The following is a 23,792-nucleotide window of genomic DNA, read 5'->3' as shown; positions in this document are numbered from 1 at the left end:
CCAGCCGTGGGCCGGGGCCGGAAGAGCCCCAGGTGCGGGCAGCGGGGCTGATGGCGACGGCCCCTCCCTCTGCCGGTAGAGGGCCCGGTGCTGCCGTGCCGGGCCCGATGCGAGCCGAAGGAGGAGCGGAGCCATAGCCGGGTTGCGGCTGCAGCGAGGGAGAAGGTGAGCGCGAGGTATGGGGGGGGGGGGTTGGATGGAGCGGCGGGTCCCGGGGAAAAGCCCCGGGAGGGCGGGGTCCGTGTCGGGGGCAAGGAGCGATGGGGGTGCGTCGCCGTGTCGGAGCCGCGAGTCGGGGTCTGCTCGGAGCCGGAGCCGGCTATGGGCGCCGCCCCCGCCCCCGCTGGCGCCGCCCCCGCCCCCGCTGGCACCGCCCCCGCCCCCGCTGGCGCCGCCCCCGCCCCGCTGGCGCCGCCCCCGCCCCCGCTGGCACCCCCCCGCCCCGCTGGCGCCGCCCCCGCCCCGCTGGCGCCGCCCCCGCCCCCGCTGGCGCCGCCCCCGCCCCCGCTGGCGCCGCCCCCGCCCCGCTGGCGCCGCCCCCGCCCCCGCTGGCGCCGCCCCCGCCCCCGCTGGAGGAGGCGGGAGTAGAGGCCAGGAAAAAAAAGGAGGCCGGAAAGGGGTGGGAGGCTGCAGAGGGGTGGGAGGCCGGGGGCGAGAGTAGAGGCCAGAAAAAAAGGGAGGCCGGAAAGGGGTGGGAGGCTGCAGAGGGGTGGGAGGCTGGGGGCGAGAGTAGAGGCCAGAAAAAAAAGGAGGCCGGGGGTGCGAGTAGAGGCCAGAAAGGCCCTTTTTTGTGGCTTCTTCCCTGTCTTTATCTCTCTTTCCTGCCTTGTTTACTCCTCTGATTCAAGTTCTCTCTCGATCCGTGTGTTCTGCTTCCCACTCATCATATTCTCTCTTTTTCTCTGTCCTGTTCCTGAGGCTTCTTGCCTAGGAAGCCACGTCTCGTATGAGCTCTAAGACAGCCACATGCATTTTCTCTCAGGTGCAGGAGAGCCAAACGATTGAGTTGCGGAAGAAGAAGGGAAGAGAGAAGGGGAGAGAAACATCTGAAGTGTCAAAGTCTCCCGGCAGCACCGAGAGTGAGAGCTGCGGTGAGTCGTGGGCCCTCGGGGCCCTGTCACCCCTCTTCTGCATCCTGGGCCCTCCCCGGCTCCCTCTCTTTCCCCCACTGCTACGATTATTTTTTTTTCCTGCTCTTGTGTACCTTCTTTCTCCATCTGTCTCTGACTTGTCCCCATCTTTTAGGTCCTCCCTCTTTCTGCCCTGCAGCCGTGGCATTTTTTTCCTTCTTCCCCTCTTTCTGTTCAGCTCCCGGTTACTAGTTTTGCTTTCCTCCTACTCTGTAGCCTGTCAGTACTTTTGCTGTCTTTGGTGCTCTCTGTCTGGCTCCTCGTCCCTTGATTCGAGGCCTTCCTTCTCGGCTCCGTAGCACGTCACAGATCTACTGCTTTCTCCATGTCTATTCTATTCTATTTCCTCATCTCTCTTTGTCCAGGTCCCTGCCGCTATTCTTTTTTCCTCTGTCATGCTGCAGGGTTTTTTTTTGCATCTCCTTCCTGCTCCCCGTTCTTCATTTTCGGTCTGTGTCCTGCTCCCTCTTCTTCTTCTGCTGCCGCTCTTGCTCTCTTGCTGCTGCTTCTTTCTCCGTCTCTGTGGGACTGCCTGTCCCCGTCCTTCTCTCGCCGTCCCTTTCCCTGCTTGGTGCTTTCTCGTTCCACCGCCGCTGTCCAGCCACCTGTCACTTTTCTCCTCTCTTGTAGTGGCCTGCACCCTGCTCCTCATTTTTGGCAGCCTCTGCCGAGCAGCGCGTCGCTCCGGGAGGCGACGGACGGACTGTTCGCCGCTGGATCAACGGGCGCAGCTGCGGGAAGGAGTGCCGAGGTGTCGGAGGGGCAGAGGGAGCGTCGGGGGCCCCGAGCCCCGGAGCAGAGCGGCTCCCGGGACTGGCTGGGTGCGTGACTGAGTAAAGACCTGCGGTCCCTTTTGCCCTGGCGGCTGCGTTTGTGCTTGGTTTGCACGGGACGAGGGGCTGCGCCAGAGGCCAGGGGAGGAGGGGACGGGCTGTGGGGCTGGGGCGACGGCCCCCTGTTCCTGCCGGGGTCCAGCCGTGGGCCGGGGCCGGGGGAGCCCCAGGTGCGGGCAGCGGGGCTGATGGCGATGGCCCCTCCCTGTGCCGGTGGAGGGCCGGTGCTGCCGTGGCGCGGGTGGCCGTGGAGGGCCCGGTGCTGCCGTGGCGCGGGTGGCCGTGGAGGGGCCGGTGCTGCCGTGGCGCGGGTGGCCGTGGAGGGGCCGGTACGATCGCTGCTGCCACCCGGTGAGCAAAGTTCGGTACTGCGGCTCGGGTGGCGCCGTGTCCAAGGGCTCGCTGCTGCCACCCGGTGAGCAAAGTTCGGTACTGCGGCTCGGGCGGCGCCAATGCGCGGTGGCGCCGTGTCCAAGAGCTCGCTGCTGCCACCCGGTGAGCAAAGTTCGGTACTGCCGCTCGAGTGGCGCAGGTGCTTTGCGCGCTGGGAGGAGCCGTGCCCTGTGTGTCCGGCGCTGCAATAAGGAACGCCTGCCTGCTTGCTGAAGTGCCCAAAGGGCTTCAGAGAGTCTTTGTGTTTGCCCAATGACGGCATCGTGGGCTCCAGCCGTGGGCCGGGGCCGGAAGAGCCCCAGGTGCGGGCAGCGGGGCTGATGGCGACGGCCCCTCCCTCTGCCGGTAGAGGGCCCGGTGCTGCCGTGCCGGGCCCGATGCGAGCCGAAGGAGGAGCGGAGCCATAGCCGGGTTGCGGCTGCAGCGAGGGAGAAGGTGAGCGCGGGGTATGGGGGTGGGGTTGGATGGAGCGGCGGGTCCCGGGAAAAGCCCCCGGGAGGGCGGGGTCCGTGTCGGGGGCAAGGAGCGATGGGGGGGCGGCGCCCTGTCGGAGCCGCGAGTCGGGGTCTGCTCGGAGGCGGAGCCGGAGCCGCCCCGCCGGCGCCGCCCCCGCCCCCGCCGGCGCCGGCGCCGGCGCCGCCCCCGCCGGCGCCGCCCCCGCCCCCGCCGGCACCGCCCCCGCCCCCGCCGGCTCCGCCCCCGCCCCCGCAGGCGCCGCCCCCGCCCCCGCAGGCGCCGCCCCCGCCCCCGCAGGCACCGCCGCCGCCCCCGCTGGCGCCGCCCCCGCTCCCGCTGGCGCGCCCCCGCTGGCGCCGCCCCCGCCCCCGCTGGCGCCGCCCCCGCCCCCGCTGGCCGCCGCCCCCGCCCCCGCTGGCGCCGCCCCCGCTGGCGCCGCCCCCGCCCCCGCTGGCGCCGCCGGCACCGCCCCCCCGCTGGCACCGCCCCCGCTGGCGCCGCCCCCGCCCCCGCTGGCGCCGCCCCCGCCCCCGCTGGCGCCGCCCCCGCCCCCGATGGCGCCGCCACCGCCCCCGATGGCGCCGCCGCCGCCCCCGCCCCCGCTGGCGCCGCCCCCGCCCCCGCTGGCACCGCCCCCGCCCCCGCTGGCGCCGCCCCCGCTGGCGCCGCCCCCGCCCCCGCTGGCGCCGCCGGCGCCGCCCCCACCCCCGCTGGCACCGCCCCCGCCCCCGCTGGCACCGCCCCCGCCCCCGCTGGCGCCGCCCCCGCCCCCGCTGGCGCCGCCCCCGCCCCCGCTGGCGCCGCCGGCGCCGCCCCCGCCCCCGCTGGCGCCGCCCCCGCTGGCACCGCCTTCGCTCCCGCTGGCACCGCCCCCGGCCCCGCTGGCGCCGCCCCCGCTGGCGCCGCCCCCTGGCCGCAACGCGGTACTGCAGCCCGGCGTTCGACTCAGAGTGTGGCCCCTCCGGCGCGCCGTCGGCTCGTGGCGCATGCGCGGTGCGGCGGAGCAGCATGGCGGCGGGCTGGTGTTCGGTGCCGGGGCGGCGGGGGAGCAGAGAGGCCAGCGGTGAGGCGCGGGCTCCCCTCCAGCGGGTGCGGGGGTGCGTGGTGGCTGCCCGAGGGTGGTGGGACGGGAAGCTTGGAGCCGGCCGCTGCGGCAGGCTGCAGGAGGCGAGCCGGGTGCGGGCAGCCCCGGGGCCAGAGGCGGGAGGTGACGGAAGGGAATGGGAGAAGGAGGCGGGCACCCCCCCCCCCCCCAAGTCGGCAGTGCTCCCCCGGCCCCGCTCGCCCCGCGCAGCCGCCCCCAGCTGCAGCACGTCCCCTGAAGCCTGTGTCCCGGAGCGCCCGGCCTCCCCCAAGGCCCGTGGTGCGGGCTGCCTCGGCCTCCCTGAACGCGGTCGCCGCTGCTTGTTTATGTGTGGCAGGGGCTGCGCTGAGGACGCGTTTGTCCGTTCGTGCCCTGGGGATGCCGTTGGCTGCGCCCGCTCCAGGCTTGTGTGGGCTGCGTGTGCCGGGCCTCGCTGTGCTGGCGGCGTGGGGGCGAAAAGGGAGAGGCGGAGCGCTGAGTGGCTGCGGACAGGAGGTGGCGTGGCTGAAGCTGGAGAGTCCCGAGAAGGCTGAAGAAGAAGAAGAAATGGAAGGCCACCTGGCTGGCAGCTGCCTGGCGCTGCGGGTGAGGAAGGCTCCGTCTTGGTAGCCCGCAGCAGGCCAGGCCGCCAGCGTGCCCCGCAGGGTCTGTATGTGTCACCAGCAGCAGCATGGTCCGGTTGTGGAGCGCGCGAGTGCAGCTGCGTGCGTAGGGAGCCTTGTCTCGTAAGAGCTGCGAGACATGGACGTTTTGTCTTAGGTGGGGGACAGCCAAGCGACCGGAGTTACGGAAGAGGAATGGAGGAGAGCAGGACGGAGAAGCGTCTGAAGCGGCAGAGTCTCCCGGGAGCGCGGAGAGCGAGAGCTGCGGTGAGTGGCGGGCCCTCGGGGCCCTGTCGCCCCTCTTCTGTGTCCCGAGCTGTCCCCTGGATCCTTCTCTCTCCCACGCTGCTGTGATTTTTTTTTTTTTTTTTTCTTTTTCCTTTTGTTTTCCTTTCCCTGTACCTCCCGTCTTCTGTCTGTGTGTGTGTTCTGCTCCCTCTCCCTCTTTTTCTCCCTTCAGAATTTCTCTAGCCGGCTCCCTGTCTCTATTTCTCTGTCCTGCTGGCTGTCCGGTCGTTTCTTACTGTACCTCCCTGTCCAGCCGGCTCTCTTTTTGCTCTCCCTTTTTGCCTTTCTCTCCTTCTCTGTCCTGCTTCATGGCCCTTTCTTCTCTTTCTCTCCCTCTCTGTTCTCTAGCCCCTTGCTGGTTTGTTTTGGGGTTTCCCTGCACACACGCCCCCCGCCCCTTTCTTGGTCTCTTTGTCTAGATCTGACCCTTTCTTTGTTTCTCGGTCCCTTTTTTCCTGTTCACTGTCCTTTTTCTCTCTCTGTCTGTGTCCCCTGCGCTCCGTTGCCATCTTTATCTCTCCTTTCTTCTTCATCTCCTCCCCCTGCCCCCGTCTCTCTCTCCCTCTTTCGCGCTCACCGGCCCTACATTTTCGTGCTCCGTCTCTGCAAGGCTCCTCGTCCCTGTATTTCTTGATTTCTCTACCTCTCTGGCGTTTCCTTTCGACCCTTCTTTCTCTCTGAGCTTCTCGGTCTTCTCCCTTGTCTTATTTTCCTCTTCCTAGTGCTCTGCCCTGCTCCCCATCGCTTATTTTCTCTCTCCGTTTCTCTGCCCTGCTCCCCGTCCCTGTCTTTCTTTCTCCGTCCCCCTCTGCTGCTCCACAGCAGAGTTTTTCCTTTCTCCGGCTCTCTGACCCGCTCCCCGCCCACCCAGGTTGACCGTCCCAGGTTTTGTTCTGCGTCTCCATCCTGCCGCTGTCCTCATCTATCCTTTTGTGCCCTTCTCTTTCTGTCTCTTTTCGTGTGTCCCCGCTGCTTTTTTTCCCATCTCTGTCCAGCTCCCTGTCCCTTTCCTTTTTCCTCTTGCTGTCCTTTTGCCCTGCTTCCTCTTGCTGTTTTTTCTGCCTTTCTCTCTCTGCGCCATTCCCTCTCCCATCCTTTCTTTCTCGATCCCCCTGTGCAGCTCGCTGTCCCTTGTTTCCTTTCTCTCTTCCTCGGTATTTTTTTTCTTTCTCCATACCTCTCTCCCGCTGCCCGTCACGGTCGCATTTCTCCCCCCAACGCTGTCCTGCTCTGTCCCTTTTCTCTCTCTCTGTCGTTTTGTCCTGCTCCCTGTGTTTGTTTTTTAATTCCTCCCTCAGGGTCCCTCAGCCCGGTGCTGTTTTTTCCCTTCTCCGCCTCTGTCTCCTGCTGCCCAGCTGAGGCTTTTCCCCCTCCGTCTCTGTCCTGCTCCCCCGTCTCTTACTTGTGCCTGTCTTTCACTTTGTCCTGCCTCCTTGTCCCCTTTTTCTCTCTCAGTATCACCTTGTCCCGCTCCCTGTCCCTGTCTTTCTCTGACAATCTGTCCCGCTCCTTGTCCTTCTCTTTCCCTTTGCTGTTATTCCCCGTCCTTGTTCTGGCCTTTCTTCCTTCTCTTTCTGTCCTACTGCCCCAGTGCCTCTTTTTCCACCGCTGTCCTGCTCCCTGGCCCTTGTTTCCTCTCGCCGTCCCTCTGTCCTGCTTCCTGTCCCCAGTTTTTCTGTCTCTCTTTCTCGATCCTGCTGCCTGTCCGGTCGTTTCTTGCTGTACCTGCCTGTGCAGCCGGCTCTCCCTTTTTGCCTTTCTCTCCTTCTCTTCCTGCTTCCCGGCCCGTTCTTGTCTTCCTCTCTGTCTGTCCTCTATCCCCTTGCTGGTTTGTGTTGGGATTCCAACCCTGACCACCCACCCCCTTCTTCGTCTGACCCTTTCTTTGTTTCTTAGTACGTTTCTTCCTGTTGCCTGTCCTTTTTCTCTCTCTGTCAGTGTGTCCTGCACTGCGTGGGACGGTGGTGGGAGGCTGAAAAAGGGTGGGAAGCTGGGGGGGCGGAGTGGAGGCTGGAAAGAGGTAGGAGGTTGCAGAGGGGTGGGAAGCTGAATTAAGTAGAGGCCAGCAAAAAGGGAGTTAGGAGGCTATCGAGGGGTGGGAGGCGGGGGGGGGGGGCGAGGAGGGGGGAGTAGAGGCCAGGAAAAAAAAGGAGGCCGGAAAGGGGTGGGAGGCTGCAGAGGGGTGGGAGGCCGGGGGCGAGAGTAGAGGCCAGAAAAAAAGGGAGGCCGGAAAGGGGTGGGAGGCTGCAGAGGGGTGGGAGGCTGGGGGCGAGAGTAGAGGCCAGAAAAAAAAGGAGGCCGGGGGGTGCGAGTAGAGGCCAGAAAGGCCCTTTTTTGTGGCTTCTTCCCTGTCTTTATCTCGCTTTCCTGCCTTGTTTACTCCTCTGATTCAAATTCTCTCTCGATCCGTGTGTTCTGCTTCCCACTCATCATATTCTCTCTTTTTCTCTGTCCTGTTCCTGAGGCTTCTTGCCTAGGAAGCCACGTCTCGTATGAGCTCTAAGACAGCCACATGCATTTTCTCTCAGGTGCAGGAGAGCCAAACGATTGGAGCTGCGGAAGAAGAAGGGAAGAGAGAAGGGGAGAGAAACATCTGAAGTGTCAAAGTCTCCCGGCAGCACCGAGAGTGAGAGCTGCGGTGAGTCGTGGGCCCTCGGGGCCCTGTCACCCCTCTTCTGCATCCTGGGCCCTCCCCGGCTCCCTCACTTTCCCCCACTGCTACGATTATTTTTTTTTCCTGCTCTTGTGTACCTTCTTTCTCCATCTGTCTCTGACTTGTCCCCATCTTTTAGGTCCTCCCTCTTTCTGCCCTGCAGCCTGTGGCATTTTTTTCCTTCTTCCCCTCTTTCTGTTCAGCTCCCGGTTACTAGTTTTGCTTTCCTCCTACTCTGTAGCCTGTCAGTACTTTTGCTGTCTTTGGTGCTCTCTGTCTGCCTCCTCGTCCCTTGATTCGAGGCCTTCCTTCTCGGCTCCGTAGCACGTCACAGATCTACTGCTTTCTCCATGTCTATTCTATTCTATTTCCTCATCTCTCTTTGTCCAGGTCCCTGCCGCTATTCTTTTTTCCTCTGTCATGCTGCAGGTTTTTTTTTTTGCATCTCCTTCCTGCTCCCCGTTCTTCATTTTCGGTCTGTGTCCTGCTCCCTCTTCTTCTTTCTGCTGCCGCTCTTGCTCTCTTGCTGCTGCTTCTTTCTCCGTCTCTGTGGGACTGCCTGTCCCCGTCCTTCTCTCGCCGTCCCTTTCCCTGCTTGGTGCTTTCTCGTTCCACCGCCGCTGTCCAGCCACCTGTCACTTTTCTCCTCTCTTGTAGTGGCCTGCACCCTGCTCCTCATTTTTGGCAGCCTCTGCCGAGCAGCGCGTCGCTCCGGGAGGCGACGGACGGACTGTTCGCCGCTGAATCAACGGGCGCAGCTGCGGGAAGGAGTGCCGAGGTGTCGGAGGGGCAGAGGGAGCGTCGGGGGCCCGAGCCCCGGAGCAGAGCGGCTCCCGGGACTGGCTGGGTGCGTGACTGAGTAAAGACCTGCGGTCCCTTTTGCCCTGGCGGCTGCGTTTGTGCTTGGTTTGCACGGGACGAGGGGCTGCGCCAGAGGCCAGGGGAGAAGGGGACGGGCTGTGGGGCTGGGGCGACGGCCCCCTGTTCCTGCCGGGGTCCAGCCGTGGGCCGGGGCCGGGGGAGCCCCAGGTGCGGGCAGCGGGGCTGATGGCGACGGCCGCTCCCTGTGCCGGTGGAGGGCCCGGTGCTGCCGTGGCGCGGGTGGCCGTGGAGGGGCCGGTGCTGCCGTGGCGCGGGTGGCCGTGGAGGGGCCGGTACGATCGCTGCTGCCACCCGGTGAGCAAAGTTCGGTACTGCGGCTCGGGTGGCGCCGTGTCCAAGGGCTCGCTGCTGCCACCCGGTGAGCAAAGTTCGGTACTGCGGCTCGGGCGGCGCCAATGCGCGGTGGCGCCGTGTCCAAGAGCTCGCTGCTGCCACCCGGTGAGCAAAGTTCGGTACTGCCGCTCGAGTGGCGCAGGTGCTTTGCGCGCTGGGAGGAGCCGTGCCCTGTGTGTCCGGCGCTGCAATAAGGAACGCCTGCCTGCTTGCTGAAGTGCCCAAAGGGCTTCAGAGAGTCTTTGTGTTTGCCCAATGACGGCATCGTGGGCTCCAGCCGTGGGCCGGGGCCGGAAGAGCCCCAGGTGCGGGCAGCGGGGCTGATGGCGACGGCCCCTCCCTCTGCCGGTAGAGGGCCCGGTGCTGCCGTGCCGGGCCCGATGCGAGCCGAAGGAGGAGCGGAGCCATAGCCGGGTTGCGGCTGCAGCGAGGGAGAAGGTGAGCGCGGGGTATGGGGGTGGGGTTGGATGGAGCGGCGGGTCCCGGGGAAAAGCCCCCGGGAGGGCGGGGTCCGTGTCGGGGGCAAGGAGCGATGGGGGTGCGGCGCCGTGTCGGAGCCGCGAGTCGGGGTCTGCTCGGAGGCGGAGCCGGCGCCGCCCCCGCCCCCGCCGGCTCCGCCCCCGCCCCGCCGGCTCCGCCCCGCCCCCGCCCCCGCCCCCGCCGCCCCCGCCCCCGCCGGCGCCGCCCCCGCCGGCGCCGCCCCCGCCGGCGCCGCCCCCGCCCCCGCAGGCGCCGCCCCCGCCCCCGCAGGCACCGCCGCCGCCCCCGCTGGCGCCGCCCCCGCCCCCGCTGGCGCCGCCCCCGCTGGCGCCGCCCCCGCCCCCGCTGGCGCCGCCCCCGCCCCCGCTGGCGCCGCCCCCGCCCCCGCTGGCTCCGCCCCCGCTGGCGCCGCCCCCGCCCCCGCTGGCGCCGCCGGCGCCGCCCCCGCCTTCGCTGGCACCGCCCCCGCCTTCGCTGGCGCCGCCCCCGCCCCCGCTGGCACCGCCCCCGCCCCCGCTGGCACCGCCCCCGCCCCCGCTGGCGCCGCCCCCGCCCCCGCTGGCGCCGCCCTCGCCCCCGCTGGCGCCGCCCCCGCCCCCGCTGGCGCCGCCGGCACCGCCCCCGCCCCCGCTGGCACCGCCCCCGCCCCCGCTTTCGCCGCCCCCGCCCCCGCTGGCGCCGCCCCCGCCCCCGCTGGCACCGCCCCCGGCCCCGCTGGCGCCGCCCCCGCCCCCGCCGCCCCCTGGCCGCAACGCGGTACTGCAGCCCGGCGTTCGGCTCAGAGTGTGGCCCCTCCGGCGCGCCGTCGGCTCGTGGCGCATGCGCGGTGCGGCGGAGCAGCATGGCGGCGGGCTGGTGTTCGGTGCCGGGGCGGCGGGGGAGCAGAGAGGCCAGCGGTGAGGCGCGGGCTCCCCTCCAGCGGGTGCGGGGTTGCGTGGTGGCTGCCCGAGGGTGGTGGGACGGGAAGCTTGGAGCCGGCCGCTGCGGCAGGCTGCAGGAGGCGAGCCGGGTGCGGGCAGCCCCGGGGCCAGAGGCGGGAGGTGACGGAAGGGAATGGGAGAAGGAGGCGGGCACCCCCCCCCCCCCCCAAGTCGGCAGTGCTCCCCCGGCCCCGCTCGCCCCGCGCAGCCGCCCCCAGCTGCCTCACGTCCCCTGAAGCCTGTGTCCCGGAGCGCCCGGCCTCCCCCAAGGCCCGTGGTGCGGGCTGCCTCGGCCTCCCTGAACGCGGTCGCCGCTGCTTGTTTATGTGTGGCAGGGGCTGCGCTGAGGACGCGTTTGTCCGTTCGTGCCCTGGGGATGCCGTTGGCTGCGCCCGCTCCAGGCTTGTGTGGGCTGCGTGTGCCGGGCCTCGCTGTGCTGGCGGCGTGGGGGCGAAAAGGGAGAGGCGGAGCGCTGAGTGGCTGCGGGCAGGAGGTGGCGCGGCTGAAGCTGGAGAGTCCCGAGAAGGCTGAAGAAGAAGAAGAAGAAATGGAAGGCCACCTGGCTGGCAGCTGCCTGGCGCTGCGGGTGAGGAAGGCTCCGTCTTGGTAGCCCGCAGCAGGCCAGGCCGCCAGCGTGCCCCGCAGGGTCTGTATGTGTCACCAGCAGCAGCATGGTCCGGTTGTGGAGCGCGCGAGTGCGGCTGCGTGCGTAGGGAGCCTTGTCTCGTAAGAGCTGCGAGACATGGACGTTTTGTCTTAGGTGGGGGACAGCCAAGCGACCGGAGTTACGGAAGAGGAATGGAGGAGAGCAGGACGGAGAAGCGTCTGAAGCGGCAGAGTCTCCCGGGAGCGCGGAGAGCGAGAGCTGCGGTGAGTGGCGGGCCCTCGGGGCCCTGTCGCCCCTCTTCTGTGTCCCGAGCTGTCCCCTGGATCCTTCTCTCTCCCACGCTGCTGTGATTTTTTTTTTTTTTTTTCTTTTTCCTTTTGTTTTCCTTTCCCTGTACCTCCCGTCTTCTGTCTGTGTGTGTGTTCTGCTCCCTCTCCCTCTTTTTCTCCCTTCAGAATTTCTCTAGCCGGCTCCCTGTCTCTATTTCTCTGTCCTGCTGGCTGTCCGGTCGTTTCTTACTGTACCTCCCTGTCCAGCCGGCTCTCTTTTTGCTCTCCCTTTTTGCCTTTCTCTCCTTCTCTGTCCTGCTTCATGGCCCTTTCTTCTCTTTCTCTCCCTCTCTGTTCTCTAGCCCCTTGCTGGTTTGTTTTGGGGTTTCCCTGCACACACGCCCCCCCGCCCCTTTCTTGGTCTCTTTGTCTAGATCTGACCCTTTCTTTGTTTCTCGGTCCCTTTTTTCCTGTTCACTGTCCTTTTTCTCTCTCTGTCTGTGTCCCCTGCGCTCCGTTGCCATCTTTATCTCTCCTTTCTTCTTCATCTCCTCCCCCTGCCCCCGTCTCTCTCTCCCTCTTTCGCGCTCACCGGCCCTACATTTTCGTGCTCCGTCTCTGCAAGGGCTCCTCGTCCCTGTATTTCTTGATTTCTCTACCTCTCTGGCGTTTCCTTTCGACCCTTCTTTCTCTCTGAGCTTCTCGGTCTTCTCCCTTGTCTTATTTTCCTCTTCCTAGTGCTCTGCCCTGCTCCCCATCGCTTATTTTCTCTCTCCGTTTCTCTGCCCTGCTCCCGTCCCTGTCTTTCTTTCTCCGTCCCCCTCGGCTGCTCCACAGCAGAGTTTTTCCTTTCTCCGGCTCTCTGACCCGCTCCCCGCCCACCCAGGTTGACCGTCCCAGGTTTTGTTCTGCGTCTCCCATCCTGCCGCTGTCCTCATCTATCCTTTTGTGCCCTTCTCTTTCTGTCTCTTTTCGTGTGTCCCCGCTGCTTTTTTTCCCATCTCTGTCCAGCTCCCTGTCCCTTTCCTTTTTCCTCTTGCTGTCCTTTTGCCCTGCTTCCTCTTGCTGTTTTTTCTGCCTTTCTCTCTCTGCGCCATTCCCTCTCCCATCCTTTCTTTCTCGATCCCCCTGTGCAGCTCGCTGTCCCTTGTTTCCTTTCTCTCTTCCTCGGTATTTTTTTTCTTTCTCCATACCTCTCTCCCGCTGCCCGTCACGGTCGCATTCTTCTCCCCCCAACGCTGTCTGCTCTGTCCTTTTCTCTCTCTCTGTCGTTTTGTCCTGCTCCCTGTGTTTGTTTTTTAATTCCTCCCTCAGGGTCCCTCAGCCCGGTGCTGTTTTTTTCCCTTCTCCGCCTCTGTCTCCTGCTGCCCAGCTGAGGCTTTTCCCCCTCCGTCTCTGTCCTGCTCCCCCGTCTCTTACTTGTGCTGTCTTTCACTTTGTCCTGCCTCCTTGTCCCCTTTTTCTCTCTCAGTATCACCTTGTCCGCTCCCTGTCCCTGTCTTTCTCTGACAATCTGTCCCGCTCCTTGTCCTTCTCTTTCCCTTTGCTGTTATTCCCCGTCCTTGTTCTGGCCTTTCTTCCTTCTCTTTCTGTCCTACTGCCCCAGTGCCTCTTTTTCCACCGCTGTCCTGCTCCCTGGCCCTTGTTTCCTCTCGCCGTCCCTCTGTCCTGCTTCCTGTCCCCAGTTTTTTCTGTCTCTCTTTCTCGATCCTGCTGCCTGTCCTCCGGTCGTTTCTTGCTGTACCTGCCTGTGCAGCCGGCTCTCCCTTTTTGCCTTTCTCTCCTTCTCTTCCTGCTTCCCGGCCCGTTCTTGTCTTCTCTCTGTCTGTCCTCTATCCCCTTGCTGGTTTGTGTTGGGATTCCAACCCTGACCACCCACCCCTTCTTCGTCTGACCCTTTCTTTGTCTTTTCTTCGTCCGTTTTCTTCCTTTTGCTCGCTTCTTCTCTCTCTCTGTCAGTGTGTCCTGCACTGCGTGGGACGGTGGTGGGAGGCTGAAAAAGGGTGGGAAGCTGGGGGGGCGGAGTGGAGGCTGGAAAGAGGTAGGAGGTTGCAGAGGGGTGGGAAGCTGAATTAAGTAGAGGCCAGCAAAAAGGGAGTTAGGAGGCTATCGAGGGGTGGGAGGCGGGGGGGGGGGGGCGAGGAGGGGGGAGTAGAGGCCAGGAAAAAAAAGGAGGCCGGAAAGGGGTGGGAGGCTGCAGAGGGGTGGGAGGCCGGGGGCGAGAGTAGAGGCCAGAAAAAAAGGGAGGCCGGAAAGGGGTGGGAGGCTGCAGAGGGGTGGGAGGCTGGGGGCGAGAGTAGAGGCCAGAAAAAAAAGGAGGCCGGGGGGTGCGAGTAGAGGCCAGAAAGGCCCTTTTTTGTGGCTTCTTCCCTGTCTTTATCTCGCTTTCCTGCCTTGTTTACTCCTCTGATTCAAATTCTCTCTCGATCCGTGTGTTCTGCTTCCCACTCATCATATTCTCTCTTTTTCTCTGTCCTGTTCCTGAGGCTTCTTGTCTAGGAAGCCACGTCTCGTATGAGCTCTAAGACAGCCACATGCATTTTCTCTCAGGTGCAGGAGAGCCAAACGATTGGAGCTGCGGAAGAAGAAGGGAAGAGAGAAGGGGAGAGAAACATCTGAAGTGTCAAAGTCTCCCGGCAGCACCGAGAGTGAGAGCTGCGGTGAGTCGTGGGCCCTCGGGGCCCTGTCACCCCTCTTCTGCATCCTGGGCCCTCCCCGGCTCCCTCACTTTCCCCCACTGCTACGATTATTTTTTTTTCCTGCTCTTGTGTACCTTCTTTCTCCATCTGTCTCTGACTTGTCCCCATCTTTTAGGTCCTCCCTCTTTCTGCCCTGCAGCCTGTGGCATTTTTTTCCTTCTTCCCCTCTTTCTGTTCAGCTCCCGGTTACTAGTTTTGCTTTCCTCCTACTCTGTAGCCTGTCAGTACTTTTGCTGTCTTTGGTGCTCTCTGTCTGCCTCCTCGTCCCTTGATTCGAGGCCTTCCTTCTCGGCTCCGTAGCACGTCACAGATCTACTGCTTTCTCCATGTCTATTCTATTCTATTTCCTCATCTCTCTTTGTCCAGGTCCCTGCCGCTATTCTTTTTTCCTCTGTCATGCTGCAGGGTTTTTTTTTTGCATCTCCTTCCTGCTCCCCGTTCTTCATTTTCGGTCTGTGTCCTGCTCCCTCTTCTTCTTTCTGCTGCCGCTCTTGCTCTCTTGCTGCTGCTTCTTTCTCCGTCTCTGTGGGACTGCCTGTCCCCGTCCTTCTCTCGCCGTCCCTTTCCCTGCTTGGTGCTTTCTCGTTCCACCGCCGCTGTCCAGCCACCTGTCACTTTTCTCCTCTCTTGTAGTGGCCTGCACCCTGCTCCTCATTTTTGGCAGCCTCTGCCGAGCAGCGCGTCGCTCCGGGAGGCGACGGACGGACTGTTCGCCGCTGAATCAACGGGCGCAGCTGCGGGAAGGAGTGCCGAGGTGTCGGAGGGGCAGAGGGAGCGTCGGGGGCCCCGAGCCCCGGAGCAGAGCGGCTCCCGGGACTGGCTGGGTGCGTGACTGAGTAAAGACCTGCGGTCCCTTTTGCCCTGGCGGCTGCGTTTGTGCTTGGTTTGCACGGGACGAGGGGCTGCGCCAGAGGCCAGGGGAGAAGGGGACGGGCTGTGGGGCTGGGGCGACGGCCCCCTGTTCCTGCCGGGGTCCAGCCGTGGGCCGGGGCCGGGGGAGCCCCAGGTGCGGGCAGCGGGGCTGATGGCGACGGCCGCTCCCTGTGCCGGTGGAGGGCCCGGTGCTGCCGTGGCGCGGGTGGCCGTGGAGGGGCCGGTGCTGCCGTGGCGCGGGTGGCCGTGGAGGGGCCGGTACGATCGCTGCTGCCACCCGGTGAGCAAAGTTCGGTACTGCGGCTCGGGTGGCGCCGTGTCCAAGGGCTCGCTGCTGCCACCCGGTGAGCAAAGTTCGGTACTGCGGCTCGGGCGGCGCCAATGCGCGGTGGCGCCGTGTCCAAGAGCTCGCTGCTGCCACCCGGTGAGCAAAGTTCGGTACTGCCGCTCGAGTGGCGCAGGTGCTTTGCGCGCTGGGAGGAGCCGTGCCCTGTGTGTCCGGCGCTGCAATAAGGAACGCCTGCCTGCTTGCTGAAGTGCCCAAAGGGCTTCAGAGAGTCTTTGTGTTTGCCCAATGACGGCATCGTGGGCTCCAGCCGTGGGCCGGGGCCGGAAGAGCCCCAGGTGCGGGCAGCGGGGCTGATGGCGACGGCCCCTCCCTCTGCCGGTAGAGGGCCCGGTGCTGCCGTGCCGGGCCCGATGCGAGCCGAAGGAGGAGCGGAGCCATAGCCGGGTTGCGGCTGCAGCGAGGGAGAAGGTGAGCGCGGGGTATGGGGGGGGGGGTTGGATGGAGCGGCGGGTCCCGGGGAAAAGCCCCCGGGAGGGCGGGGTCCGTGTCGGGGGCAAGGAGCGATGGGGGTGCGGCGCCGTGTCGGAGCCGCGAGTCGGGGTCTGCTCGGAGCCGGAGCCGGCGCTGGGCGCCGCCCCCTGCCCCGCTGGCGCCGCCCCCTGCCCCGCTGGCGCCGCCCCCGCCCCCGCAGGCGCCGCCCCCGCCCCCGCAGGCGCCGCCCCCGCCCCCGCAGGCGCCGCCCCCGCCCCCGCTGGCGCCGCCCCCGCCCCCGCTGGCACCGCCCCCGCCCCCGCTGGCGCCGCCCCCGCCCCCGCTGGCGCCGCCCCCGCCCCCGCTGGCGCCGCCCCCGCCCCCGCTGGCGCCGCCCCCGCCCCCGCTGGCGCCGCCCCCGCCCCCGCTGGCACCGCCCCCGCCCCCGCTGGCCCCGCAGGCGTCGCCCCCGCTGGCCCCGCAGGCGTCGCCCCCGCTGGCACCGCCCCCGGCCCCGCTGGCGCCGCCCCCGCCCCCGCCGCCCCCTGGCCGCAACGCGGTACTGCAGCCCGGCGTTCGGCTCAGAGTGTGGCCCCTCCGGCGCGCCGTCGGCTCGTGGCGCATGCGCGGTGCGGCGGAGCAGCATGGCGGCGGGCTGGTGTTCGGTGCCGGGGCGGCGGGGGAGCAGAGAGGCCAGCGGTGAGGCGCGGGCTCCCCTCCAGCGGGTGCGGGGTTGCGTGGTGGCTGCCCGAGGGTGGTGGGACGGGAAGCTTGGAGCCGGCCGCTGCGGCAGGCTGCAGGAGGCGAGCCGGGTGCGGGCAGCCCCGGGGCCAGAGGCGGGAGGTGACGGAAGGGAATGGGAGAAGGAGGCGGGCACCCCCCCCCCCCCCCAAGTCGGCAGTGCTCCCCCGGCCCCGCTCGCCCCGCGCAGCCGCCCCCAGCTGCCTCACGTCCCCTGAAGCCTGTGTCCCGGAGCGCCCGGCCTCCCCCAAGGCCCGTGGTGCGGGCTGCCTCGGCCTCCCTGAACGCGGTCGCCGCTGCTTGTTTATGTGTGGCAGGGGCTGCGCTGAGGACGCGTTTGTCCGTTCGTGCCCTGGGGATGCCGTTGGCTGCGCCCGCTCCAGGCTTGTGTGGGCTGCGTGTGCCGGGCCTCGCTGTGCTGGCGGCGTGGGGGCGAAAAGGGAGAGGCGGAGCGCTGAGTGGCTGCGGGCAGGAGGTGGCGCGGCTGAAGCTGGAGAGTCCCGAGAAGGCTGAAGAAGAAGAAGAAGAAATGGAAGGCCACCTGGCTGGCAGCTGCCTGGCGCTGCGGGTGAGGAAGGCTCCGTCTTGGTAGCCCGCAGCAGGCCAGGCCGCCAGCGTGCCCCGCAGGGTCTGTATGTGTCACCAGCAGCAGCATGGTCCGGTTGTGGAGCGCGCGAGTGCGGCTGCGTGCGTAGGGAGCCTTGTCTCGTAAGAGCTGCGAGACATGGACGTTTTGTCTTAGGTGGGGGACAGCCAAGCGACCGGAGTTACGGAAGAGGAATGGAGGAGAGCAGGACGGAGAAGCGTCTGAAGCGGCAGAGTCTCCCGGGAGCGCGGAGAGCGAGAGCTGCGGTGAGTGGCGGGCCCTCGGGGCCCTGTCGCCCCTCTTCTGTGTCCCGAGCTGTCCCCTGGATCCTTCTCTCTCCCACGCTGCTGTGATTTTTTTTTTTTTTTTCTTTTTCCTTTTGTTTTCCTTTCCCTGTACCTCCCGTCTTCTGTCTGTGTGTGTGTTCTGCTCCCTCTCCCTCTTTTTCTCCCTTCAGAATTTCTCTAGCCGGCTCCCTGTCTCTATTTCTCTGTCCTGCTGGCTGTCCGGTCGTTTCTTACTGTACCTCCCTGTCCAGCCGGCTCTCTTTTTGCTCTCCCTTTTTGCCTTTCTCTCCTTCTCTGTCCTGCTTCATGGCCCTTTCTTCTCTTTCTCTCCCTCTCTGTTCTCTAGCCCCTTGCTGGTTTGTTTTGGGGTTTCCCTGCACACACGCCCCCCGCCCCTTTCTTGGTCTCTTTGTCTAGATCTGACCCTTTCTTTGTTTCTCGGTCCCTTTTTTCCTGTTCACTGTCCTTTTTCTCTCTCTGTCTGTGTCCCCTGCGCTCCGTTGCCATCTTTATCTCTCCTTTCTTCTTCATCTCCTCCCCCTGCCCCCGTCTCTCTCTCCCTCTTTCGCGCTCACCGGCCCTACATTTTCGTGCTCCGTCTCTGCAAGGCTCCTCGTCCCTGTATTTCTTGATTTCTCTACCTCTCTGGCGTTTCCTTTCGACCCTTCTTTCTCTCTGAGCTTCTCGGTCTTCTCCCTTGTCTTATTTTCCTCTTCCTAGTGCTCTGCCCTGCTCCCCATCGCTTATTTTCTCTCTCCGTTTCTCTGCCCTGCTCCCCGTCCCTGTCTTTCTTTCTCCGTCCCCCTCGGCTGCTCCACAGCAGAGTTTTTCCTTTCTCCGGCTCTCTGACCCGCTCCCCGCCCACCCAGTTGACCGTCCCAGGTTTTGTTCTGCGTCTCCATCCTGCCGCTGTCCTCATCTATCCTTTTGTGCCCTTCTCTTTCTGTCTCTTTTCGTGTGTCCCCGCTGCTTTTTTTCCCATCTCTGTCCAGCTCCCTGTCCCTTTCCTTTTTCCTCTTGCTGTCCTTTTGCCCTGCTTCCTCTTGCTGTTTTTTCTGCCTTTCTCTCTCTGCGCCATTCCCTCTCCCATCCTTTCTTTCTCGATCCCCCTGTGCAGCTCGCTGTCCCTTGTTTCCTTTCTCTCTTCCTCGGTATTTTTTTTCTTTCTCCATACCTCTCTCCCGCTGCCCGTCACGGTCGCATTTCTCCCCCCAACGCTGTCCTGCTCTGTCCCTTTTCTCTCTCTCTGTCGTTTTGTCCTGCTCCCTGTGTTTGTTTTTTAATTCCTCCCTCAGGGTCCCTCAGCCCGGTGCTGTTTTTTCCCTTCTCCGCCTCTGTCTCCTGCTGCCCAGCTGAGGCTTTTCCCCCTCCGTCTCTGTCCTGCTCCCCCGTCTCTTACTTGTGCCTGTCTTTCACTTTGTCCTGCCTCCTTGTCCCCTTTTTCTCTCTCAGTATCACCTTGTCCCGCTCCCTGTCCCTGTCTTTCTCTGACAATCTGTCCCGCTCCTTGTCCTTCTCTTTCCCTTTGCTGTTATTCCCCGTCCTTGTTCTGGCCTTTCTTCCTTCTCTTTCTGTCCTACTGCCCCAGTGCCTCTTTTTCCACCGCTGTCCTGCTCCCTGGCCCTTGTTTCCTCTCGCCGTCCCTCTGTCCTGCTTCCTGTCCCCAGTTTTTCTGTCTCTCTTTCTCGATCCTGCTGCCTGTCCGGTCGTTTCTTGCTGTACCTGCCTGTGCAGCCGGCTCTCCCTTTTTGCCTTTCTCTCCTTCTCTTCCTGCTTCCCGGCCCGTTCTTGTCTTCCTCTCTGTCTGTCCTCTATCCCCTTGCTGGTTTGTGTTGGGATTCCAACCCTGACCACCCACCCCCTTCTTCGTCTGACCCTTTCTTTGTTTCTTAGTACGTTTCTTCCTGTTGCCTGTCCTTTTTCTCTCTCTGTCAGTGTGTCCTGCACTGCGTGGGACGGTGGTGGGAGGCTGAAAAAGGGTGGGAAGCTGGGGGGGCGGAGTGGAGGCTGGAAAGAGGTAGGAGGTTGCAGAGGGGTGGGAAGCTGAATTAAGTAGAGGCCAGCAAAAAGGGAGTTAGGAGGCTATCGAGGGGTGGGAGGCGGGGGGGGGGGGCGAGGAGGGGGGAGTAGAGGCCAGGAAAAAAAAGGAGGCCGGAAAGGGGTGGGAGGCTGCAGAGGGGTGGGAGGCCGGGGGCGAGAGTAGAGGCCAGAAAAAAAGGGAGGCCGGAAAGGGGTGGGAGGCTGCAGAGGGGTGGGAGGCTGGGGGCGAGAGTAGAGGCCAGAAAAAAAAGGAGGCCGGGGGGGTGCGAGTAGAGGCCAGAAAGGCCCTTTTTTGTGGCTTCTTCCCTGTCTTTATCTCGCTTTCCTGCCTTGTTTACTCCTCTGATTCAAATTCTCTCTCGATCCGTGTGTTCTGCTTCCCACTCATCATATTCTCTCTTTTTCTCTGTCCTGTTCCTGAGGCTTCTTGTCTAGGAAGCCACGTCTCGTATGAGCTCTAAGACAGCCACATGCATTTTCTCTCAGGTGCAGGAGAGCCAAACGATTGGAGCTGCGGAAGAAGAAGGGAAGAGAGAAGGGGAGAGAAACATCTGAAGTGTCAAAGTCTCCCGGCAGCACCGAGAGTGAGAGCTGCGGTGAGTCGTGGGCCCTCGGGGCCCTGTCACCCCTCTTCTGCATCCTGGGCCCTCCCCGGCTCCCTCTCTTTCTCCCACTGCTACGATTATTTTTTTTTTCTGCTCTTGTGTACCTTCTTTCTCCATCTGTCTCTGACTTGTCCCCATCTTTTAGGTCCTCCCTCTTTCTGCCCTGCAGCCCGTGGCATTTTTTTCCTTCTTCCCCTCTTTCTGTTCAGCTCCCGGTTACTAGTTTTGCTTTCCTCCTACTCTGTAGCCTGTCAGTACTTTTGCTGTCTTTGGTGCTCTCTGTCTGCCTCCTCGTCCCTTGATTCGAGGCCTTCCTTCTCGGCTCCGTAGCACGTCACAGATCTACTGCTTTCTCCATGTCTATTCTATTCTATTTCCTCATCTCTCTTTGTCCAGGTCCCTGCCGCTATTCTTTTTTCCTCTGTCATGCTGCAGGGTTTTTTTTTGCATCTCCTTCCTGCTCCCCGTTCTTCATTTTCGGTCTGTGTCCTGCTCCCTCTTCTTCTTTCTGCTGCCGCTCTTGCTCTCTTGCTGCTGCTTCTTTCTCCGTCTCTGTGGGACTGCCTGTCCCCGTCCTTCTCTCGCCGTCCCTTTCCCTGCTTGGTGCTTTCTCGTTCCACCGCCGCTGTCCAGCCACCTGTCACTTTTCTCCTCTCTTGTAGTGGCCTGCACCCTGCTCCTCATTTTTGGCAGCCTCTGCCGAGCAGCGCGTCGCTCCGGGAGGCGACGGACGGACTGTTCGCCGCTGGATCAACGGGCGCAGCTGCGGGAAGGAGTGCCGAGGTGTCGGAGGGGCAGAGGGAGCGTCGGGGGCCCCGAGCCCCGGAGCAGAGCGGCTCCCGGGACTGGCTGGGTGCGTGACTGAGTAAAGACCTGCGGTCCCTTTTGCCCTGGCGGCTGCGTTTGTGCTTGGTTTGCACGGGACGAGGGGCTGCGCCAGAGGCCAGGGGAGGAGGGGACGGGCTGTGGGGCTGGGGCGACGGCCCCCTGTTCCTGCCGGGGTCCAGCCGTGGGCCGGGGCCGGGGGAGCCCCAGGTGCGGGCAGCGGGGCTGATGGCGATGGCCCCTCCCTGTGCCGGTGGAGGGCCCGGTGCTGCCGTGGCGCGGGTGGCCGTGGAGGGCCCGGTGCTGCCGTGGCGCGGGTGGCCGTGGAGGGGCCGGTGCTGCCGTGGCGCGGGTGGCCGTGGAGGGGCCGGTACGATCGCTGCTGCCACCCGGTGAGCAAAGTTCGGTACTGCGGCTCGGGTGGCGCCGTGTCCAAGGGCTCGCTGCTGCCACCCGGTGAGCAAAGTTCGGTACTGCGGCTCGGGCGGCGCCAATGCGCGGTGGCGCCGTGTCCAAGAGCTCGCTGCTGCCACCCGGTGAGCAAAGTTCGGTACTGCCGCTCGAGTGGCGCAGGTGCTTTGCGCGCTGGGAGGAGCCGTGCCCTGTGTGTCCGGCGCTGCAATAAGGAACGCCTGCCTGCTTGCTGAAGTGCCCAAAGGGCTTCAGAGAGTCTTTGTGTTTGCCCAATGACGGCATCGTGGGCTCCAGCCGTGGGCCGGGGCCGGAAGAGCCCCAGGTGCGGGCAGCGGGGCTGATGGCGACGGCCCCTCCCTCTGCCGGTAGAGGGCCCGGTGCTGCCGTGCCGGGCCCGATGCGAGCCGAAGGAGGAGCGGAGCCATAGCCGGGTTGCGGCTGCAGCGAGGGAGAAGGTGAGCGCGGGGTATGGGGGGGGGGGTTGGATGGAGCGGCGGGTCCCGGGGAAAAGCCCCCGGGAGGGCGGGGTCCGTGTCGGGGGCAAGGAGCGATGGGGGTGCGGCGCCGTGTCGGAGCCGCGAGTCGGGGTCTGCTCGGAGCCGGAGCCGGCGCTGGGCGCCGCCCCCTGCCCCGCTGGCGCCGCCCCCTGCCCCGCTGGCGCCGCCCCCGCCCCCGCAGGCGCCGCCCCCGCCCCCGCAGGCGCCGCCCCCGCCCCCGCAGGCGCCGCCCCCGCCCCCGCTGGCGCCGCCCCCGCCCCCGCTGGCACCGCCCCCGCCCCCGCTGGCGCCGCCCCCGCCCCCGCTGGCGCCGCCCCCGCCCCCGCTGGCGCCGCCCCCGCCCCCGCTGGCGCCGCCCCCGCCCCCGCTGGCGCCGCCCCCGCCCCCGCTGGCACCGCCCCCGCCCCCGCTGGCCCCGCAGGCGTCGCCCCCGCTGGCACCGCCCCCGGCCCCGCTGGCGCCGCCCCCGCCCCCGCCGCCCCCTGGCCGCAACGCGGTACTGCAGCCCGGCGTTCGGCTCAGAGTGTGGCCCCTCCGGCGCGCCGTCGGCTCGTGGCGCATGCGCGGTGCGGCGGAGCAGCATGGCGGCGGGCTGGTGTTCGGTGCCGGGGCGGCGGGGGAGCAGAGAGGCCAGCGGTGAGGCGCGGGCTCCCCTCCAGCGGGTGCGGGGGTGCGTGGTGGCTGCCCGAGGGTGGTGGGACGGGAAGCTTGGAGCCGGCCGCTGCGGCAGGCTGCAGGAGGCGAGCCGGGTGCGGGCAGCCCCGGGGCCAGAGGCGGGAGGTGACGGAAGGGAATGGGAGAAGGAGGCGGGCACCCCCCCCCCCCCCCCCAAGTCGGCAGTGCTCCCCCGGCCCCGCTCGCCCCGCGCAGCCGCCCCCAGCTGCAGCACGTCCCCTGAAGCCTGTGTCCCGGAGCGCCCGGCCTCCCCCAAGGCCCGTGGTGCGGGCTGCCTCGGCCTCCCTGAACGCGGTCGCCGCTGCTTGTTTATGTGTGGCAGGGGCTGCGCTGAGGACGCGTTTGTCCGTTCGTGCCCTGGGGATGCCGTTGGCTGCGCCCGCTCCAGGCTTGTGTGGGCTGCGTGTGCCGGGCCTCGCTGTGCTGGCGGCGTGGGGGCGAAAAGGGAGAGGCGGAGCGCTGAGTGGCTGCGGGCAGGAGGTGGCGCGGCTGAAGCTGGAGAGTCCCGAGAAGGCTGAAGAAGAAGAAGAAATGGAAGGCCACCTGGCTGGCAGCTGCCTGGCGCTGCGGGTGAGGAAGGCTCCATCTTGGTAGCCCGCAGCAGGCCAGGCCGCCAGCGTGCCCCGCAGGGTCTGTATGTGTCACCAGCAGCAGCATGGCACGGTTGTGGAGCGCGCGAGCGTGGCTGCGTGTGTAGGGAGCCTTGTCTCGTAAGAGCTGCGAGACATGGACGTTTTGTCTTAGGTGGGGGACAGCCAAGCGACCGGAGTTACGGAAGAGGAATGGAGGAGAGCAGGACGGAGAAGCGTCTGAAGCGGCAGAGTCTCCCGGGAGCGCGGAGAGCGAGAGCTGCGGTGAGTGGCGGGCCCTCGGGGCCCTGTCGCCCCTCTTCTGTGTCCCGAGCTGTCCCCTGGATCCTTCTCTCTCCCACGCTGCTGTGATTTTTTTTTTTTTTTTTCTTTTTCCTTTTGTTTTCCTTTCCCTGTACCTCCCGTCTTCTGTCTGTGTGTGTGTTCTGCTCCCTCTCCCTCTTTTTCTCCCTTCAGAATTTCTCTAGCCGGCTCCCTGTCTCTATTTCTCTGTCCTGCTGGCTGTCCGGTCGTTTCTTACTGTACCTCCCTGTCCAGCCGGCTCTCTTTTTGCTCTCCCTTTTTGCCTTTCTCTCCTTCTCTGTCCTGCTTCATGGCCCTTTCTTCTCTTTCTCTCCCTCTCTGTTCTCTAGCCCCTTGCTGGTTTGTTTTGGGGTTTCCCTGCACACACGCCCCCCGCCCCTTTCTTGGTCTCTTTGTCTAGATCTGACCCTTTCTTTGTTTCTCGGTCCCTTTTTTCCTGTTCACTGTCCTTTTTCTCTCTCTGTCTGTGTCCCCTGCGCTCCGTTGCCATCTTTATCTCTCCTTTCTTCTTCATCTCCTCCCCCTGCCCCCGTCTCTCTCTCCCTCTTTCGCGCTCACCGGCCCTACATTTTCGTGCTCCGTCTCTGCAAGGCTCCTCGTCCCTGTATTTCTTGATTTCTCTACCTCTCTGGCGTTTCCTTTCGACCCTTCTTTCTCTCTGAGCTTCTCGGTCTTCTCCCTTGTCTTATTTTCCTCTTCCTAGTGCTCTGCCCTGCTCCCCATCGCTTATTTTCTCTCTCCGTTTCTCTGCCCTGCTCCCCGTCCCTGTCTTTCTTTCTCCGTCCCCCTCGGCTGCTCCACAGCAGAGTTTTTCCTTTCTCCGGCTCTCTGACCCGCTCCCCGCCCACCCAGGTTGACCGTCCCAGGTTTTGTTCTGCGTCTCCATCCTGCCGCTGTCCTCATCTATCCTTTTGTGCCCTTCTCTTTCTGTCTCTTTTCGTGTGTCCCCGCTGCTTTTTTTCCCATC

At 64.9% G+C, this 23,792-nt stretch overlaps 2 protein-coding genes across 16 annotated transcripts in view; both read left to right on the top strand.

Annotated features, from left to right (window-relative positions):
- The window catches only part of LOC142359243 (uncharacterized), a 19,370-nt gene extending 5,683 nt beyond the window's left edge, over window positions 1–13,687 (top strand). Inside the window, exons 4-8 of one of the 6 annotated variants that reach the window (XR_012762208.1) lie at window positions 4,656–4,765; window positions 7,315–7,424; window positions 8,097–8,286; window positions 10,390–10,704; window positions 10,815–10,874. Coding sequence is in view for 2 of the 6 variants with exons in the window: in XM_075411950.1 (XP_075268065.1) it covers window positions 4,656–4,765; window positions 7,315–7,763 (559 nt within the window). In the remaining 4 variants the exon portion in view is untranslated. The other 5 variants (XR_012762209.1, XR_012762210.1, XR_012762211.1 and 2 more) reach the window with 5 other exon arrangements.
- Window positions 13,688–15,813: 2,126 nt separating this feature from the next.
- LOC142359242 (uncharacterized) overlaps window positions 15,814–23,792 on the top strand; it is a 41,211-nt gene continuing 33,232 nt past the window's right edge. For all 10 annotated transcript variants that reach the window (XM_075411943.1, XM_075411944.1, XM_075411945.1 and 7 more), the window contains exons 1-5: window positions 15,814–15,961; window positions 16,746–16,855; window positions 19,403–19,512; window positions 20,184–20,374; window positions 22,677–22,786. In XM_075411943.1, the coding sequence (XP_075268058.1) occupies window positions 15,885–15,961; window positions 16,746–16,855; window positions 19,403–19,512; window positions 20,184–20,374; window positions 22,677–22,786 (598 nt within the window). In that variant the 5' untranslated portion in view covers window positions 15,814–15,884. The remainder of the gene's footprint in view (window positions 15,962–16,745; window positions 16,856–19,402; window positions 19,513–20,183; window positions 20,375–22,676; window positions 22,787–23,792) is intronic.

The sequence above is a fragment of the Opisthocomus hoazin genome, unplaced genomic scaffold (assembly GCF_030867145.1).
Source record: "Opisthocomus hoazin isolate bOpiHoa1 unplaced genomic scaffold, bOpiHoa1.hap1 HAP1_SCAFFOLD_207, whole genome shotgun sequence".
NCBI lineage: Eukaryota > Metazoa > Chordata > Aves > Opisthocomiformes > Opisthocomidae > Opisthocomus > Opisthocomus hoazin.
The sequence above is the reverse complement of the archived record's forward strand: the minus strand, read 5'-3'. Positions and strand labels throughout refer to the sequence as shown.